This window comes from Muscardinus avellanarius (assembly GCF_963383645.1).
Source record: "Muscardinus avellanarius genome assembly, chromosome: 1".
In the NCBI taxonomy this organism is placed as follows: Eukaryota; Metazoa; Chordata; class Mammalia; order Rodentia; family Gliridae; genus Muscardinus; species Muscardinus avellanarius.
Genome location: NC_137786.1, coordinates 31,240,731 through 31,261,493, shown reverse-complemented (window position 1 = coordinate 31,261,493; position 20,763 = coordinate 31,240,731). Strand labels below are relative to the sequence as shown.

The 20,763-nt window shown below is 35.0% G+C and overlaps 1 protein-coding gene across 1 annotated transcript in view; it reads right to left on the bottom strand.

Moving 5' to 3' along the window:
* SPEF2 (sperm flagellar 2) overlaps positions 1 to 20,763 on the bottom strand; it is a gene marked incomplete at both ends in the record, with an annotated part of 204,416 nt that overhangs the window by 101,629 nt on the left and 82,024 nt on the right. The window contains 3 exons of the mRNA XM_080719700.1: positions 10,367 to 10,537; positions 12,907 to 13,064; positions 14,610 to 14,718. Of these exons, the coding sequence (XP_080575826.1) occupies positions 10,367 to 10,537; positions 12,907 to 13,064; positions 14,610 to 14,718 (438 nt within the window). The remainder of the gene's footprint in view (positions 1 to 10,366; positions 10,538 to 12,906; positions 13,065 to 14,609; positions 14,719 to 20,763) is intronic.

Below are 20,763 nucleotides of genomic sequence, written 5' to 3'. Positions count from 1 at the left end.
AGATGAAGGTAGTTGCTGTACCATAAGCCTGGCCCAATCAAAGCATTGATACAGAAAAAGGGAATGGAAAGGGGGTAGGGGAAGGAAGGCAAAAGAGAAGGAAGAGGAGGAGGGAAGAAGAGGGGGAAAAAAGAAGAGGTTTATTCTAATTTAAAATCTAAAATAGGACCTCCACTTCACTTTTCCTGGTAGCCTCAGGAGGAACGGGTCTGGACCAGTTAAGTGGAACACTTACGGTGTGACTGATCATGTCCCTTAACTCAGATGATGCCTACTCCCTTCAGATAAAGCACTGAGAATTTTAGACACAATTTACAGATGTCCACAAGATGGGGATACTTTCTTTTCACAGATATATTTTTCTAATGAGTATTATTTAATGATAATGTTGTTCAGAAAAGTAAATGCATCTCTATTTCTATGTTACATATAAAATATGTGGATTATAAGTAGAGGAGAATTTATCAGTTATAACTTTTGTGCAGTTTAGGTAATTTCTATTTATAAATTTAAAAAAAAAACAGCATCCATTATCCATAGATCTGAAGTTGTATATAAAGTTTGGAAAATCTAGAAAAATCCAAGACTTTTTTGTCTAGGCAGTACCCAAAAATATTAACAATTTGATATATTTTGTATATGATTTTTTCTACCCTTTGACCTGAATTTCTGGTGAAATTAAAGTAACATTTCTTTGACCACTACAGGATACATTTTCCTAAGTAAAATTGCTAAGAAGGATTGTGAAGTTATAAAGTGGGGACTAGAGTGAGATTCTTTTTCTCCTTTTCTTAAATATAATGATTAGTAGAAATTAAGAGGCAGGATTAGTTTTTGCATGATTGTGCTTTGATTTCATATAAGTTTGATCTAATTTTTCAACATTGGAAATGCTGAAGGGGAAAATAGTAGAAAGGATAAAAATATGAATGAAAGATGTTGCTTTTAAACAAAATCTTTATCCACATCTTAAATGTATCAGGGGGTATTCCTTTGAAGGCTTTAGTTTCTAATAAGAAATTTGCTTTCACTTATAAAGTTGAATCACTGAGTCCTTGGTGTAGCCATCTCTCCAGGATGAACGATTTAGAGAATAATCTATGATTAGTAAATGGCACAGACAAACTTAAGCAGTTTCTTTTGTTTTAAGAATGTGATAATACCACACAAAAGCCCAAAGAGCTGGAACAGGTGCAAATAAAAATGAAATAAAGTAAAAAGAAAATTTTGACCTTAGAACACAGGATTTATTTAAGGTTACAAGGAAAGAAATGGACAATGAAATATGAAATGACAGAGTCATCATAGATTTAAGAAAAAAATCAGTAACAGAGATCTGAATAATTAGAAGAGCTAAAACCAACACTTAAGTAAGAAAGTAAATGATTAATTTTAAAATAGTAAACCATATTACTTGAGCAGGAAAGGACATTAGAAAATCAAAACATTTTTAAATTTGATTAGTATTTCTCAGGGAGATAAAAAGGTTGGGAAGTTAGAATTACAGGAGAGAAGAAAAGATATGAAAAGTCTAACATATTTTTATTTTGTTATAAATAAAAGTTATAATTTTATTATAATTAATTAATTTAATTATATTATTACATATATTATGTAATTATAATTAATCTTATTATTTATAACTTCTACATTTATAATTTTTATTATTTATTTTAGTATAAGAAAGGCTTTATATTAAAAAGCCTTATTCCTAAAGTATTTCTTGTAGGGCCTGATTTAACCAACAGCATCTCTAGATCGGGACCAATTAGGTTAACAGTGATGGCTTCCTTTTTGCCTATTGCCTTGGGATTGGACACATTCAGAGGTTGCCTGGGATGCAAACAGTAGCAGCCAAAGTTGAGTCTCAGGAGGACTTGGATAAGATAAAAATTTTAGCTTAGAATTTGAGAACCCTGAATCAACACAACCAGGAAGAGGAGGCGGCCCAGCCACTGCTAGGCAAGAAGTCCAGAGACTGAACATGAGCCAGCTTTTTCTCTTACTCACTATTGGGAAGCAAATGTGGAAAGTCAAGGGAGGGACAAGTTTTCTCTTCTCAGTGTCTAGGATTCATGTTGCTACTCTGGAGATAGAGATATTATGGGGCGTGGACAACTATAAAGTAATGAGACCTATTATCTGAGATCATGTGTAAAATCTAATGTTAGTATAATTATACCTATGATCAGTACTAAGTGAAGAAAAATTTCTAGGCCAGCTTTGCAGACAAGTCCCCTTTTTGCTCATCTTTGGTAAGTTGGTCTGGGGCCAATAAAAATAGCACATATCTGAAGTTTACTCTAAGCCAGACTATGTTCTATCTACCTTCTCAGTATGTTTATTTATTCCTTACAATAGCTGCATAAGCAGATACTCTTATCATCCTGCTTTATAAATGAGAATATTGAAACACTAAGATGAAGTCACTTGCCTGAGGCATCTAGCTGGTAAGTGGCAGACCTGGAATTTTAGACTAGGCAGGCAGGCTCCAAACCCCATGGTGTCGATTGTCACAACTTAATACCTTTTTGTGTTTATTGATTAGTTCATATTCATAAGCATTCATTGGATTGCTATTTAGAAATATGAAAACCTTAGAGTAGTTCATATAGTGGTATTTACTTGACTCATAAATTTATTTTAAGATTGTTTTCTATATACAATGCATGCCAATATTCTTTTTGGTAATTTACTGGTCAAAAAATTTAAAAAATGACTATAGTTATTTTTGAATCAACTTTTAAATGTGTGCTATTAAGATGAAACTCAATGTATTTTTGCATTTGCTATAAAATCTACTAAGAACTTTGTACAATGTGCCTGCTGTTTAAGGTCTGAGGTAAACTTAATTCTTAGTATCTAAAAATAGGCTTTAGATATTAATCCTGGAGAAGCCTATTTTCTTTTAGAATTGGCATGCCCCCATCTGCCTGGGAGTGGGGATGAAGTTAGTACCTCATCATGCTTCCTTCTCAGCCCGATTTGTTAGGTTGTCTGAGTTTAATAAGTCATCACAGTGAGCATTGTGTTCTTGAGCTAAGCATGATAATTCTCTCATGTCAAGACTTTGGATTGTTCTTTCTATTTCAGCTGCATTACTATATGCATGTATTTTTACTATACTATAGTTTAAGGAATTTTTCGGAATGGGTATATCATAATAATACATTAGAAAGAACTGAATGTTTCTGATAGCCAAATAGCTTCTATCGAGCAGTGAGCCTTAAATAGTATATTGGGTCTCAAAGTTTAATGATCATCAGAACCCCTAGAGGGCTTGTTAAGACACAGACTGCTGGTCAACCCTCCTGAAGTTTCAGATTCAGTCCATCTGGGATGAGGCTGAGTATTTGTATTTATAACAAGTTCCCAGGTGATGTGGATGTTGCTGTTTCAGGGCTGACACCTCAAGAGCCACTATTCTCTCAGACATACCTACTTATTTCAATTGCATTTCACTTTTCCCCATCTTCCATTGTCTTCCAATTAAATGGCCTTAATGTTTGTAACAGTGGCATGGCATTTATTAGAAGTAGAATAGTGGGAACTGAAAGTCAGGTCAGAAGGCAAGCCCTGAAACAATAATAATACTGATACAAAGGGCAGGCCTTGGGAATTAAAGATGGCATTACTGTATTTCCAACTGTTTGTCGAACAGAACTCTACTCCCAACAGATACTCTAGCAAGGGAGAAGAATTTCGCAACTAAAATATTTTAGGATCTTACCTAGTGCATCTTTCATACCCTGAGAGATGCACGTTGACATAGAAAAATAATCCTGTAGTTAAAAAACATTTTAACTTGATGTAACTTGACATTTTCTGAGCTTAGTTATTTAGCTCCTAATTAGTATCTCCCAGGTGAGGCTGTAAAGTTTAAAGATATTGTTTTATGAAGGAATATAATGAAACAATAGCAAGTGTATGGAAGAGGAAAAGAAATACTGTAAGATCGCCATAAGTAGAACTGTGAATGAATTCCGAGTGTTGAGATTTCAGGAGAAGGGTAAAGACTGATCTCATATGTGGAGAATAATATGAATGAGTCGGGGAGGCCAAGAGCAAGAAATAATGATATCTTTTAAGAAAAAAGAAATGGTTGCTCAACTTGCAAGAGGAGCTTTAAATATAATTATGATCAAGTGGCCTGTGTGATAGACAGATAATAATATTCACTCTCAGTGATGCTAGTTTCAATTAAGCCATAAAATGTTACTTCCTCTTCATATAGAAAATCTTATTATAAATATTAAAACAAATAAGTGGGTGTGTTAGGTTGCACACCTGTCATTCTAGTACTTGGGAGGCTGAGACAGGAGGATCAAAACAACTTATTGTGACTCTGTTTAAAAAAAAAAACAAAAACCAAAAAGCAGAATGCTGGGAATGTAGCTCAAAGCTAGAATATCCCTGGGTTCTATCTCCAGTGCCATAGAAAATAATAAAATAAAATAAATCTCAAAAATTATAGCATTTCTATGTAACAGAAAGATTCCTAAACCTTAATTGAGAGTTAATCTACTTCAAATATCATTTGACACGATATAATAATACAATAAAATCTATGAACAAGTGGAGGTCTTTTGAATTAATTAAACTGAACTAAGTATATGGCTCTAATGTGTGTATTTTATTTTTTAACTTGGGTATTTGTTTATTGTTTGGAGTTTGTATGTTTTCAACTAAATATGTTCTTAGAACATCTGCGTTATTATGCCTAATTCAATGATTTGGTACCTAATATACATAAGCATATATTAATTCTATTTTTGATGATTATGTGATAATTCATTTGCTTTTTGATAACAAGGAGAAATCAAGGGATAAGAGACATCAACTTACTCTATTAGAAAATTACTCTATTAGAAAACAAATGAACTCTGGATTTTAGCTAAAAATTTCCCTCAAAATGTTAACTCACCAGCTCTAGTTATAGAAGCTCACAGTGCCATTTAATAAGAGCAGAGCAAGTCTCATAATCATGTTTTAAATACAAAATAAATATCCTTTCTTAGCACATCACTTTGTGAACATTGTATATTCTTGGCACTAGTGATTTGTGATGAATAGTGAAACAAGGATGCTCTGTGATGGTGCCATTTGAATGCACCATGGAAGAAGTCAACCACTATATATATATATATATATATATATATATATATATATATATATATGATTTAAAGAAGTTTATTAAAAAGATGGCATGGGGGGAGTGTGGTCCGAGCCAATTCACCACCCCCCATATATATTTTTTTTGGTGGTACTGGGGTTCCTGGAAGCCCTTCTACCTCCAGGCTACGCTCCCAGACCCATAATATATATATATATATATATATATTTTTTTTTTTTTTTAATTTGGAAACAGGGTCTCTTAAGCCAGAGGAGCTGGCTTCCAACCAGCGCGATCCTCCTGTCTCTGCCTCCCAAGCGGGTCAACTACTATATTACAACTACATTTCAGTCTTTAGTTAACTGGTTGCTATAGCAGCTTAACTTACATCTAATGAATATGCATTAAGTCTGATAATTTACTTAAAACATTTTATATTCCTTAGTTAAAAATAGTTTAAATGAATAAAAAATAAACCTATATAAATAATGTTAGAAAAAATGAATAAAAAACCCTTAAAATGAAAGGTCAAAATCAGGAGAGGCATTAGAAAGCAGATACTGTGATCCAGGTGCTTGCACACATACTGGACCAGAGCCACACACATATTTAGTTCTAAACTTCCAGGCAACCAAAACAAAAAGGGAAATGCTATCAGTTAGACAACTTATATAGTCAAGCAGAGGAAGGAAGGAAACCATTCCTGTCCCTTGGTACTGAATAAAATTTCTCATATAGAGGCCATTGAATGATGGAGTGGGCATACTAGCTCTACAAAAAAAATTGAGTATTAGGTTGTTGTGTGTATGTGAAAGCTTTACTTCCATTGCCATGTTCTGTTGTAGAGGAAATTGAGGACTTTGTGCCCAAGTGCTTCTCAGTGAAAGCAACTCAATATGAAGCCAAAGAAAATACAGTCCAGGACACAGCTTTTTGAGGGCATAGCTTAGTCCAAGGATAACACTGATAAAAATCTGTGATGAGTGGATATTGGGCCTATTTGACATTCTCTAAATTATTCTCTGTGAGCATCACTTTTCTCACCAGGGCTCTTGCCAACAGCCAGGGTGCACAAAGTTTTAGGCTGTTTTCTTTGGCAAGAGTTTATGATGCAAACGCCTGAGAGAAGTCGTCAATGTGTACTGATAAACCTACCTATTTTCTCCCAGATAATTAGAAAATGTAGGACTACACTTAACAATAACTGTCTTTATAGGCTGTACCTTTACTTTTGAATGCAGTCTCACCTTTCTTTCCTTTTCCTTCATGGAGAGATTCTTGTCTACTATGTGAAGTTTCTAAACAAAATTCAACACACAAATATTGATGACTTACTTCAATAGTCTAGGCTATATTATTTCTAAGCTATCAAATGTTATTTCTCACATATTATGCTCAGTTATATTTATGAATCATGTAAAGTGGCTCAGGGATTTTCTTTGAGATAAAATTAACCTGAAAACAGACTATGAATTGAATCTTCTTGAATGATAGTCCTGACAGTATTACTCTACTGGGCCACAGTACGAAATGTAGTATAATTTTAATATTAACCTGTGTTAATGAATTTGAGAATAATCATCTTTAATGGTATCGTGGCATTTGAAAGTTTACAAGTCTACTTGGGAAGCGTATAGCTTTCCTTGGATTTATTATTATTATTTAATTTTTATTGGTACATTATACATAATAGTGAAATTTATACATAACAGTTAAATTTACAGTGACACATTCATATATGCATATGGTATGGTTTTGTCTGTTTTCTTTTGGATATTTTAATGGAATGAACCTTCTTTAAGACAACTGCATGCTTAATAAGGTTTAATGCTAAACACTTTGAAAAAGAGTTAAATAATCACTTTGTTTTGATATCATGCATCTTTGTACTTCTCTTGACAATGTACTCATTTGCTTTGTGACTACTACATTACTATATTTAGTAACTGTGATTTATAATGAAAATTAAGGTTTAGGTGTATTTATCTTGGATTCTGTAGAATATAGTTAAAAATATAATGGAAGGGGGAAAATGGGAATTCGATGATTTGGAGGCAGTGAAATATCTCAATAATAAATCAGTTCTTTGGAAAAATACACCATAGCCTACATTATCAGCCAAACAAGTTCAATCATTTTCCTCTCTTAGCCCTTAGCTACAGTTTTTTCCTCACTGGAAAGATAAACAAGTATGGCAATTTAAATGCCTGTGATGGAGAGATCATATCTGACCTATTCCCTGTACTGAGAAATGATAGTTTTAAGAATGTGTAAATGCAGAGAGCATTTCACTGACATTTAAATATCTCAAATTTGATAACCAAGACACCATAGAAATATGACAAGTGAATGTCCATAGAGAAAGACTACCCCTGAAACTTTGTTAACCTTTCTAAAAGGGCTTTTAAACATCCAACTAGTCAACCACCAAACTCTCAAAGAGAAAGACAGACTCAAATGTTTGAACTAGATTTTTGTGTATTTTTGGGAAATAAGTTTAATAGTAAAACAAAAAGTCTTTATGATCCTTGTTCCCTTAATCAAAATTTTCCAGGTATTCAAATGTGTAATTATATCTAAGTTTGTGTGCAAGGTGACAGAGCAAAGTAAGTAAAAGACACTGTACTTACATAAAGTATTGTGGAAAGATCTAATTTTTTTCCAGGAATAGTTTGTAGTCTTGCCCATTTTATTAGCTCCAAAATATATTCTGAAGTCTCAGAAAATGTTCTCATATATATCATGGGTAGTATTAATTCTATTGTGTTATACTATGAACTTCAGTATTAAATTAAGTACTATTATTTGGTGGTGAATTCTATAATAAACCTTTCAATGCAGTACAACTGTGAAGTTTTGCAAATTGAATCCAAAGTGCAGTTGAAGCAGACATAAAATACATAGCTATATAAAATATAAAACTATATATTTGGATAAAATTTTGTTAGAACTCAGGGTATTATGCTTTCTTCTCTACTTCCACATAGATTTTTGTGGTTGTTCTTTTGTTGTTGCTTTGGGAAGTAATTCTTCTTTTTATCTAAAGTTCTAACAAATGCTGAAATTGGACATTTAACTTGGGCATTTTTCAAAAGCCTAGGGCTTTCAGTTAAAAATATATTCTTTAAAAAAATTTGATATTACTTATATAAAATTAAAAAGAGAACCTGCTAGAAACTTTCCTACCTAAACTTCTAAACCAAGCTGCATGGTGCTCTCTGCTCTAAAGCTCCGTAGATGCCCAGGAGTAGCACCAAGATTTCCGACCAGTAATGTGCTATTGTTGGATGGCAGCAATTAGGTCTCTAGAGATAAATATTTTCGTATATATTTTTTGAATATCAGACACTAGCCCTACTCTTGTTGGAAAGAAAGGAGACAGGCACAACCACTCTTTGAAGCAACAATAGATTTATTATTCCTCCAATGCACAGTGTTCAAGAATACAAGTTTAAAATAGCAAATAAACTTGAGAAACATAAGGACTGAGCTGTGTCATCATCAGAAGCACTGAAGATGGGTTTCAGGGAACTGGTCAAATGCACTGATACTCTGATTGCTAGCAAGATGAGGGGGAGGGAGAGGTGCGTAGAACAGGCCCGTCATTGAAGGACCCTGTTGGATAACTCCAGGCTAATTTAAGCCACTGTGGAAATTGTCTTCCTCAGTTCTAAACAGCATTTTCCATTTTCTTACAGACCTTTGATTTACATTTTATATTTATCTTTCTTTTTTTCACCCTCATCCCTATTTTTTGTTATTATTCTGACACGGTTTCATTAAATTGTGGAGAACTTTTCTAACTTGCTAAGGCTGGTCACGAACCTCCTATTCTCCTATCTCAATCTCCCAAGTACTGTGATTACAGGCATGCACCACCAAACCTGGCTTATATTTTATATTTCTAATGAGGAATTAGAAAAAGAATGTACAATTGATTTCTGGCTTTGTGTTTTATTGTCACATGGTAAAGACTTTTTCTATGATTTTTAAATTTTGGTTTATTTAAGCCCCAATCGCTGGAGTAAAATGCTCTTGTCTTTTTTTAGTGTGTGTGCCACTAGAGATTAAATCCAGAGACATTCTACCCCTGAGTTATACTCCTCGCCCTATTTTTTTTTTTTTTTTAATTTTGGAAACAGTGTCTCTCCATAAATTGCTGAGAATCTCCCTAAGTTGCTGAGGCTGTCCTGGAACCTGTGATCCTTGTGTCGCAGCCTCCCAAGGTACTGGGTTTGCAGGTATGTAGCATCACACAGAGTGAAAATGGTCTTTTACACACCGTAATATATGTTTCTAATGGTTTCAATTTTCCTTGTTTAATATAAATAAACTTATGTGATTAAACGATTTAGATTCATCTCAAATCTCCATGAAGCAGAAAATTAGAGCATGTAGAAAGACAGTAATGATAAAACCTGAAGAATACTTAGATAAATTTATGTAACTATACACACAGCCATTTATAAAGCTAAAACCAGAGCCACTTATGTTTTATGTACAAACACAGAACTGATACTCACATTACTGATACCACGCATCGTAACAAGTGAGCACATTACTCTGATCGTTATAGTCATTGTCTACCACTGAATGCTAGACTCATGGTTCTTAGTAGTTAAGGATCTGAAAAGAATTTAAACAAAAAAATATCCTCTACAGACTCTTCATCTACAGATCCCAAAATGTGTAAGTGTACTGAGATGTTGGTGCTTTTATTTTTCCTTCTATAATCATATAACTCTGAAGATTTATAGTTAAATACAATGTCTCGTGTCTAGCAAAAGCTATTGATGGGTTCCCTTATTCTTACACATAACTGACAATGCTCTCTCATTTTATTGAGATATTATCATTCTTTACCTAAATGTAAGTCTAGAGCTCAGCAGACATTTTTCTTCTTGATCTCCTCTAAATTACTTTTAATCTGGGACTTTCCTCTTTCTATCTGTAGTCTTGTTCTAATCAGCTGACCTAAGTGTGAAGACGTTTTTAACTATGAAGAGGCTTTTTTTCATATGTAGGGTATAGTTCAGTGGTGGAATTGTTCAGCTGAGAGTTCCTGGGTTCAATTCCCATCACAGCACCCCAAACGGGGGAGTGCTCTTCTACTCCTGAGTGTAGATCTTTGTCTTGACTACAGCTGCCAAAGTTCTATCTAGATAAATGTACTGAAGCTGTGAATTGTAATTCTTTTTCTAAGTGAAAATAAAAAACCAGCAAACAGGACCGTAAATCACTCTTGTCAGTCACCTGATTGTCGTTTTCCTTTGGCAGAAGGGGTTTTTGAAGGCTCTTTCTGAGAATGAACTTCCTTCTCTTTTTCTGGTTCAGGAGGAGGTGGGGGAGGAGGCGTAGGAGTCGACTCAGCAGGGGAAACTGCTGCTTTTTTCTCAGCTTCTTTTTCTTCTAATTTCTTCTCAACTTCAAAAGGATGATAAGAATGAACATTTATTAGGGATTCCAGACACCCACTATTTCACTTGAACTAAGAGAAACAGAAATAAATATAAAATTACACTTATGGATAAAGTACACTTACTCCCATAATCATGCAGTCCTTAGAGCTAAGAGTTTAGACCTTCTATACTTGGTCAGAAATATAGTGTCTCTTGCCTCTTGATAGGGTGGTAATGATGAGGGTAAGAGGGATAATGGTGTGTGTGTGTGTGTGTGTGTGTGTGTGTGTGTGTGTGTGTGCACGTCTGTATGCACATGTATGGAACAGATATAAAGGGCTGCTGAGAGGGTGCTAAATATAAGAGCCACAGTGTAGAACTAACTAATGAAAGGAACAGAAAAATAGAGAATAATTTAAAATTTTAAGTGAGAAAGCAAGTTTAAAAATACATAAAGAGAAAGTTAAAAGCAATGTGGCAGAAGAGGTGGGGGTGGGGAGAGAATACAAGTTGAAGGAAATGTGCAATACTAATATAAACCAATACATAGAAGCACTCAGAATAGTGGACTGTGTGTGACTTCAGTTAAGTCTTATTCACTCATGGTTTATTATTATTATTATTATTATTATTATTATTATTATTATTTTGGTACTGGGGATGCAACCAGGGGCATTCTACCTCTGAACTATACCTCTAGCCCTTTTTATTTTTAATTTTGAAGCAGGGTCTTGGTTGCTGAGGCTGGCTGTGAATCTGTGATCTTCCTGTCTGAGCCTCCCAAGTACTGGGATGACAAGCATGAGCCACCATGCTCAGCTTTTTTTTTTTTTTTAGATGAGATTTTGCTATTTTACCCAGGGTAGTCTTGAACTCCTAGGCTCAGTGATCCTCCTGCGTCAGCCTCCCAAGTATTTGGGACTACAGGCATATACCACTATGCCCAGTCATACAATGACTATTTATTACACCTCATTTATGCCTTGAAGGTTATAACTTTCAAGTGAAACTACTGCTGCTACTACTACTACTAGTACTACTACTACTATTACTACTACTTCTACTATTATTACTACTACTAATTCGATAATGACAACTATAAACGATACTAGGCACAGATCTGGATGCTGCAGGTGCAACAGCAAAACCACAGAGAAACATCAATGCCCCTGTGAAGCTTGTATTGCAGCAGGAGGTGGGAAACCATAAACATGATTAACAACTTGATTTACACAAAAGATTGGGAAGTGATATTCCCTATGGAGGAATAGAAATGAACAGAATAAAGGGGATCTGTAGCTGTGTTCTAAGGTTGTGTTCTAAGGTTGGTGATGCTGAGCACTTAGCCTGGTGGACTCTGCTCACTGACATTTGAGTAAAGAGGTGAGAAAGTTATGGAGCAAGCCTGGTGGTTACATAAAGAGTGTATCCCGGGGCAGAGGAGACAGCCAGCCCGGATGCTGGTTGGTGTCTCTCAAGGCTCCTCATTGCCGTGGCCCTTTGCCTTCAGGATGCAGTTCACTCTACCTGGGTGTCAGTTTACTGATACATCATAGTAGTTGGGTTATAAACCTAGTGACAATGTACTAACAAAGCAACTTTAGAATCCTGATCTCACTAACTCTGACCATTTTTTTTTATTATAGCAAGAATTTGTAGTTGCCAATATAATTAGGGTCAGTTGATAAAAAGGGAAGATTTCTTTCTTAAATCATTTTGCAATGGTAAAATACCAATGGAAATCTAGCATTGGATTGAGTTTAAGATCCCTTTTAATATATTTTCCAATAATATTCAGAAAGTTGGGCAATTATTGGTTGAATGAAGGAAGGAAGAGGTACAGCTGGTTTAATGTGGGGAAGATATACTAAAGAAACAGGCTAATAAAGAAAAAAATTAATAATCAATAATTTCATATAAAAATAAGATTTAGGGTAATTCGTCTACTCTTCTCATCCTAAGGATGAAACACAGACATTTTCCTTATAATGCTGAAGTTAACAAATTTAAACATTTAATCTTCCATATAGCATCTTTAATTTTTACTTTAATGATATTTAATTGACACAAAAGGTTGTATATATTCCTGGGTATACAATGTTATTAACATCCCCAATTTAAACTCTGGTATTTCTTGTCATTTTTTTAAAGTGTGAAAATAATGTTTTTAGAGCAATGACTTCTTTTGGATTAAATTAACTTAAAAGGAAGAGAGAGCTATTTTATTCAGAAACATATGCAGCATAGAACTCAAGTCAGATTCAGAATACACACGCACAAAGAAAAATCAAAATCCAAGACAGATATTTGCAATCATACTTTTATATCTTTCTAAACTCATTAAAACCACATATGTTAGTTATTTAACCTCAAAACTATAAATAAATTAATTACCTTTATTCTTTTTTTTCACTGTTTCAGTTACAAAAATTTCTTTTACTTTCTGGCATAGATGTTCTTTATCTATTTCAGCATTGATTTTTATCAAAATATTTACTGGTTCTGAAAACCATTGCTCCAACATAGGCCAGTTGTCCAAGAAGCCTACAATTCTACAAAAAAAAAATATTATGTGATGTTCTTATACTGGTTGAAAGATGTGAGTGAAACATTAATTGTGATAGTAAGCTTGATATATTTGACATGTACAATGAAAAAGTGGGCTGCCTATATAGTTGAAGCTTGTTATGGCTTTAGATAGGAAGAGTCCTCCAAAAACTCATGCGTTGAAGCCTCCATGTCCAGTGCAGCATGACTCTGAGGTGGGGCTCTGGGAAAATGATCGAATTATGAAGGCAATAATGTCATCAAATAATCTATCACTGCTGAATGAACTAAGTGGGAGGTGTCAGAAACTGTACGTGATGAGGGCCTTACTGGAGGAGGTGGATGACTGAGGGTGTGCCTGGAAGTGTGTATCTTGTCCCACAGCCCCTTTCTCTGTTGCTTTCTCTGCTTCCCGATGCAATGAGCTGAGCAACTCTCCTCCATGTCCTTTAGCTGTGATGTTCTTCTGCCTTACATCAGGCCCAAAGCCAAGGGGCCCGGAAACCATGGGCTGAAACCTCTGAAAGCATGAACCAAAGCAAATCTTTCCTCTTTTTAAGTTGGTTATGTCAGGTGTTTTAGTTACAGTGACAAAAAGCGGACTAACATCAACCGGAAAAGACAACTTTAAGACATCTATAGGCAATGGGACGTTATATGATTTAAAGAAGAAATTGTTTAATGCCATTAAGACATATTTTTAAATGTATAAAAGAGTAAAAGAAGATTTGAGAATATCACCAATGCAGGAGAGCATTAATGTACCTTCAGTTCTCAATTTAGAAATCTAAGAAAACATTATCTGTACTAATAGTAAAATAGCTCTGAGCACTCTTCTAATGGTATCCTTAGCTTGATCCTTCCAGGTCATTTGCTTTTTTCCCTGGAGATAGAAATTGAATAGGTCTTTGAGTAAGTATAGATGGTTCAGAATTATTCTTTATACTCAAAAGTGTTCTTGGAACTTTTTTTTAATTCCAAGAGACTAGGTAGCCTTAATGTATAGCTCAAATTACTCTTCCTTGCCTCACTTCATATTTTTAGACTTCTTAGGGTTTCATAAAATTGTATAATTTTGTCTGAATTTTTTCTTTTCCAAAGGAAAATTACACATAGCCGAAAGAATGCCACAAAATCTCATCTTAGCATTAAAACTTCACTCTATAGTCTGATGTTCAGTTATTTGAATTTCCATGATTTTCACTAGTGTTTCCTTAATGAGGACTGAATTCTATATAATTAAAAGTTCACTAAAGGAAGTGTTGTCTGCTGAATTCTTCTTTTTCCAGAATATTATGGCTTGCGCTCTGAATATGAAAGCTTTCACATAAATATTTAACTCAACACCAAAACTACTTAGTTGTATACATACATACATACATACGTACATACATACATATTTAGAGATGATGATTAAATAATTTGATGATTAAAATATATGTATTTATACATATATATGTAGTTCTAGATTTAATTATTCCAAAGTGACTAATTATCAGTCTTTTCAAAGAGTAAGGAACAAGGAGCATGGCATTTAGTTTAAAACTAACCTGTGTTGTATCTGGTCTCTTAAGTTCTGGTCTCCATCCTTATCCTGGCTTTCTTCACCTTCTTGTTGATTGGTAACTTTATTAGAAATTTCAGGTGAAAATTCTTCAGCTACAGTATGAAAAGTACTTAATTTGAAAATATTCTAAACCAATCAAAGTTATTACTTACTGTTACAAAATACTTATGCAAGATGCATAATAGATATGGTCCTATCTTTGGCCCAATACTACTGGAAAATATTTAACATTATGTTGAAAGAATATAGTTTTGCAATGAGAATTCAAATTTTTCTTGAAAATTGAGGGAAATTAGGTAAAATACATTAAAGAGGAATGGTAGTTTCAATGTAGAGAATCTTAGAATTCATTACTGAAAAGAGGAGAATTCGGAGTTGCCGTAAACTTAGTTTATATGACGAAGGAGTAAAGAAAATGAACACAGACAAAGAAAAAAAAGAAGATACATATTTCTTTACTATATATAGGAGATTACCAATCCCTTAAGGTTACGTCACATTCTGCTTTTAGAACCAATCAAGAAGCAGCAAAACCTTCTCAATGGATATCCCAGGACTCTGCCTGATTTACACTGTCTTCCTCCTTGTATCTATATCCAGTTTAGGTTTAACTTAAGTAACTTAGGATTCTTCTTCCTAAAATTTCATTATGAAATACTCCAGCTCCTTAGATCAGTAAACATTTTTTCAACTGCTATATGCCCATGCTGCTGGTAGCTTAGAGAATTTGTTCCAGGAGCAGTCACTCTAAGTTTTGGTAAGGATCTTTAACAGTTCAATAAATATTTTATTCCAGAGGTCTCTTTGTCTGAAAAGTTTGATACTATGAATGGATTCACTATGTATAACAAACTTGGAAAGGAAAAAAGATCAACACTGTGAAGTAAAAAGAGTGAAATAACCAAGCTGTTCATGGAGTCAAATATGTATATGATTGTTTATATTTAGTACATATCATAAAATAATTTGTTTCTTTCTAGCCTCATGTCTCCCTGTAATATGGACATAATAAATAGTCCACACACACAAAAAACCAATGTCAACATCTCTGATTGAATCATATTCTGGATTATTGGTATAAAATACAGGATACTCCTAAACTTAGAATAAAGGGAAAATGTTAGAGGAAAGAAAGCCTGGAACTAGATTAGAAGAAATTATAATCACTCAGAGCAAGAGAGCACTGAAGAGTGAACTAATAGCATTAAAAACTGAAGGACCCTCATATGGTATAGTAATCAGTTGTTCCCCATCTACAGTCTTGATAGAACAAGATGAAATAGATTTAGAATACAGAATAGTATGATTTTCTTGGTTGTTTATAAAATCCATTACATTTAAAGCCAGAAAAGAAAGCCTTGAACTAAAGTAAAAAAAAAATAGAAATACAAAGCAAAATAGCATTGAAGAGTGATTTAATAGTAGTCAAGAAAATTAAGGACCCTCACAGGCATAGTAGTACTCTGTTGTTCCCCATGTATGGAATAGGTGACTGAAGAAAATGGTGGGAGCTCTTCTCTGGGGATGCTAACATGCACCACCTCGTGGTCATTTGGTCACTACCTCACATTGCCAAGGACTTCCCAAAGTTGATTTAATCCCTTTCTCTTCCAACTATACCCAGATACTGGCCCCCTTCCCATCTTTCTACTTCTGGTCCTCACTACCATGGCCACTTTATCTTGTAATGCCCTTTAAAAGCTCCAACTTCACAATCCTGAAGATCTGTAACCTTAACATCATTCTGGTCCTAGTACTCCTGCAGAGATGAAACACCTCTTAAACAATGAACCAATTATTACATTTCTAAATCCTTTACCCAAGCCAGGCGTGGTGGCGCAGGCTTGTAATCCCAGGACTTGGGAGGCTGAGACAGGAGGATCGCACAGGTTTGAAGCTAGCCTCAGCTACTCAGTGAGGCTCTCAGAAACTTAGTGAGACCCTGTTTCCAAATAAAATATAAAATAGCTCTGGGAGTTTAGCCCAGAGGTAGAAAGACACTGGGTTCCATCCCCAGTACCACAAAATAAATAAATAAATCCTTTACCCCAAATTAACCAGTGTTATTCTGTATTCTCTAGCAAACCTAAATTGCATGGTTGACACTTCAACTTCTCTCTTTACCTAACAATTTTGATTGCTGTGTCCTTCGGCTACACCAGCTTTATATGATATTTATCTCTTTTCCCAAGCTTACACTGTGGAAGATATTTTTGGAGAAAGATACACAATCATGTATTCTCACTAATTCCCTGGCTCAAAAATCAACTTAGCTCTTTCATATATAGGAAATAGTTTCGTAAAGTGAACACAATGAGAAAAATAAAATAAAAAACAAAAGCATAATACTGTCACCATTTCTTCCTTTTTTTTGGAGATAAACTTCTTGCTATCTCTCCTGACACCTCACTTCCTCCTTCCGTTCTCGCCTCCATCCACAGCAGTCCAGTATCGCCCATCCCCACTCATGCCAGTATCCAAAAATACCAAGGCCAATAAACGTGTTTCAGTCCTTATCTTACTTGATTTCTCCATAGCATACATAGGTAGAATTTAACAAACAGTTCTTATATGCTTTCATACACCTTATGTTATTTTATATTCACAACAAAATTTGTTAAGTAGAATTAGGATTCTATTACTGTCCCCAAACTTCAGAGTGTACAAGAAGGGATTTCATTACAGAAAATATTATGCAAGACTTTAGACTTTTTAAATTTTTATACTCTCCATTCATTTATGCTTGCTCAGAAAAGAATGTATCTATGAATAAACAGCTTGATGAGTTCATAAACTGAAGATAGTTAGCATCTGGATAAAGAAACCAGCATTATTCCCCCAAAGGCCCCTCATGTCCCTTTGTAGTTACCGTAAGACACAGTGGATTAGCATCTAGCTCCTCATCTCAAAACTTTTCAGTCCCTCTGCTGCATGATGCACACTGCTGCTCCTTCTCAGGCTGACCCTCGGCCTGGGGCACTGGCTAATCACAGGGAAAGCCACCTACTTTCCTGTTCTGACAGCCATTCTCCTATCCTGGCATCTCCTTTCCTTAGGTCTCCATGGTCCCCTGTCTGTTGACTTTGAGTTCATCTCTGCAGTCATGGCTGAACGGATGCTCCGACTTAGCAGCCCACCTTGGTTGATGTAGAGTGTATGGGATGTTCTTCAGTCTTCCCATGCACCTCAAGCATCGCAGGACAGCAGGCTGCACCCCATCCTAGGGAATGGGCCCAGGCTGGCCTGAGAGGGAGACTGGGAAGCATCTTTGATTTGAAAATCTGTTCTCTCTGTGCTTATGAAACATTACTCTCTATAGTGTTCTTCCTCTCTAACTGTCGCTTTTAAAGGCCCTTCACTTGATGTCCTCATTACATTCTGAAGATTTCATCTTTTTTCATGCATTCTTTCTAGATGATGCTCCCCACCCTAAAATCTTTATTAGCACACAATTACCTCCTGATATCTACAACCATTTATAGAACTGATTTTGGACTGTCTTAGTTTAATTGTCCCATGGGGACTTTTAAGATCAACATCCCAAAAGAAACCCTAGGAATTTCTTTTCATATTATCTAAGTGAATTGTATCAGCATGTAAAGAGTTGGGCAAGTCAGAAAGGTCTCCCTGTGCTACGTATTTCATCCTTGCTGCTGACTCAGTTCTGAAGTTAACACCCTAAATGACACTTAAATCCGACCGTTCCTCACCTCTTGCTCCTGTCATATATATTTGTTGTTTTTTAAATGGTAATACTTTTCTAACTAATTTAATTGCTTTTGTTCTCATTCTTCTTCCTATTGATCCTATGCACTTTTCTTTCTCTTTTTAGTACTGGAGGTTGAATCCAGAGACATTTTACCCTGAGCCACACCCCAGCCCTATTTTATTTTTATTTTGAAACAGGGCCTCACTAAGTTGCTGATGCATTTTGCTAGTGGTTAGGCTGGTTTGGGAACTGCAATTCCGTCTCATTCTCCCAACTTCTGGAATTACAGGTGTACACCACTATGTCCAGCTCCTGCCCACTTTCCAGGCATACCATTCCTGTGCAGTCTACTGTCTCTCAGCCCGACTGTGGTTTTTGCTGTTTTCTACATGAATGATTTGTGCTCACTTGACAATTCTTTTCTCTCTAGTTGGCTCCCTTTTGGGGTCTGGCTGACCTCCCCCCATGGCACGCATGTCTGTTGTAGCATGTAAAAATACACATTATAATATTTAGCTCACTTTATTTCTCCTCACCTTACTCTGTAAACTACTGGAGAATGGGGACTTGCTCTTTATTTTTATATTACTAGTGGCTGGCACATTACAAACATTAGATAAACGTTTACTAGCGAACCACTTCAGCTGCCGCCATGCTGCCAGTGCTGTCCTTTAGAACTTTCTGAGATGATGGGGGCATTGTGCAGCAGTGCTACCCTTAGGGTGGTCCTTGCCACTCAGGTACATGGATTGTGAATGGTGTGGCCGAGCAACTACATTTTTCCTTTACTCATTTCAATTAAGTAGCCACAGCAGCTACCATGTTGGAAAGCACAACTCTACATATCCCTTGGTGCTCATCTATTATCTGCACTAATCTCTTTGGAGGCAAGATTCATTTTTCATGTATTTATCTATCACCAATGCCTAACACAGTGTCTAGCACTTAGCAAGCAAGAATATATGTTCAATGGATATGTGAATGAACAAGATATTTTAGATATATAGCCTTTCCTTTGTCTAAAATGGTTTAAGTGGAGTCTTGCTTTAGATAAGGGAGTAAATTGGCAAAAGAATCTTTTAAAAGCTATGCAAATTTTAAATTCGAAGAGAGAAAAATCTTAAGATGTAAGAAAGTAACACTTTTCATAGCTTTAAATACTTAAATATGAAAAATACAGATGGACTTTCAAAGTTGTGAATATACTTTCACGCTCAATTTTGATCCAAAGGAGTAAGAACCATGAAATAGTTATTTCATTCATACTACTTTTCATGGTTTGGATGGATATCCTCAAGCACTGGGTTCCATTTTCTTCAAATTGGGAAATTTTATGGTAATATTATAAATATATAATAAAACTAGAATAATGACATTACTTTAAAACTTCTGAGGACAGATTTACAAAATTATTTACATAGATATGTGCCCAAAGTTTGACAAAGGAAATACTCTTCTTGGGATAGTGGAGAAATAATATTTTAATTCTAGTCATAAGTCAAGGGTATAAAATTAGAAAATTAGAACATTTACATGCTACATCAGCTTTCACAACTTTTCCAGAATTGATGATCATGTATTTTGATAGGAAATTGAAAAAACTCAAACTAGGTTTCTTGAAAAAATTTATGCCAATTGATTTCGTTCTGCTTTTGAAGCATACAACAATTTTTTTTTTTCCAATGGAGTCCCAGGAAGTGGGCAAACCTTCAGAGGCCCCTGTAGAGCTATAATAAGCTTTCAGAGACTTTCTCACTCAAAGGTTGTGTCTGACTATGTTATATGCAATTTTCAGATCAAATTGATCTTAATGTTCAGGACCCTGTTCTGCCACCAGATGGCCATGGATTGGCAGTATTCTCTGCCTATCCTAATCTATCCCCTGAATAGAAATGAAAGTTAGATGCACTACCAGAGCAATCACTATAGTCAGTATGCCTCCTAGTGCAGAGGAGTAATTTCTCTCTTTTTAAATTTGTTTAAACCACTGGGCTCAATAGCTAAAATAATATCTAATAGCTTTGTCATTTCAGTTAAGGAAACAATGCAAATAAAATCTCAAACTAAACATCCAAAAATAAGAATGAGTGGAATCTTAGACAAGTCAAGGGCTCATGCTTTAAATTCTGTCTTATAAGTCAAAGCACAGAAGTAGATGATTCCTTAGATATTTCCTAGCTCTGAGTATTCTATTAGTAGTAACATCTGTAAAGAAAGAACAGTGTTATTATTTGTTAAAGGATAGTATATCAAAAAGCTAAGATCAAGATTCCCAAATAAATGTATTTTGATCATGTGTAAAAGGCATTTAATTCTTTGATTGATGAGGAAACTGGTAGGATGTTATAACTTCAAATGAGAAGTTATAACAGGAATGTTGAGATAGATGTTACTAAATGAAAAAAGTGATTATTATCTATAAAACAGT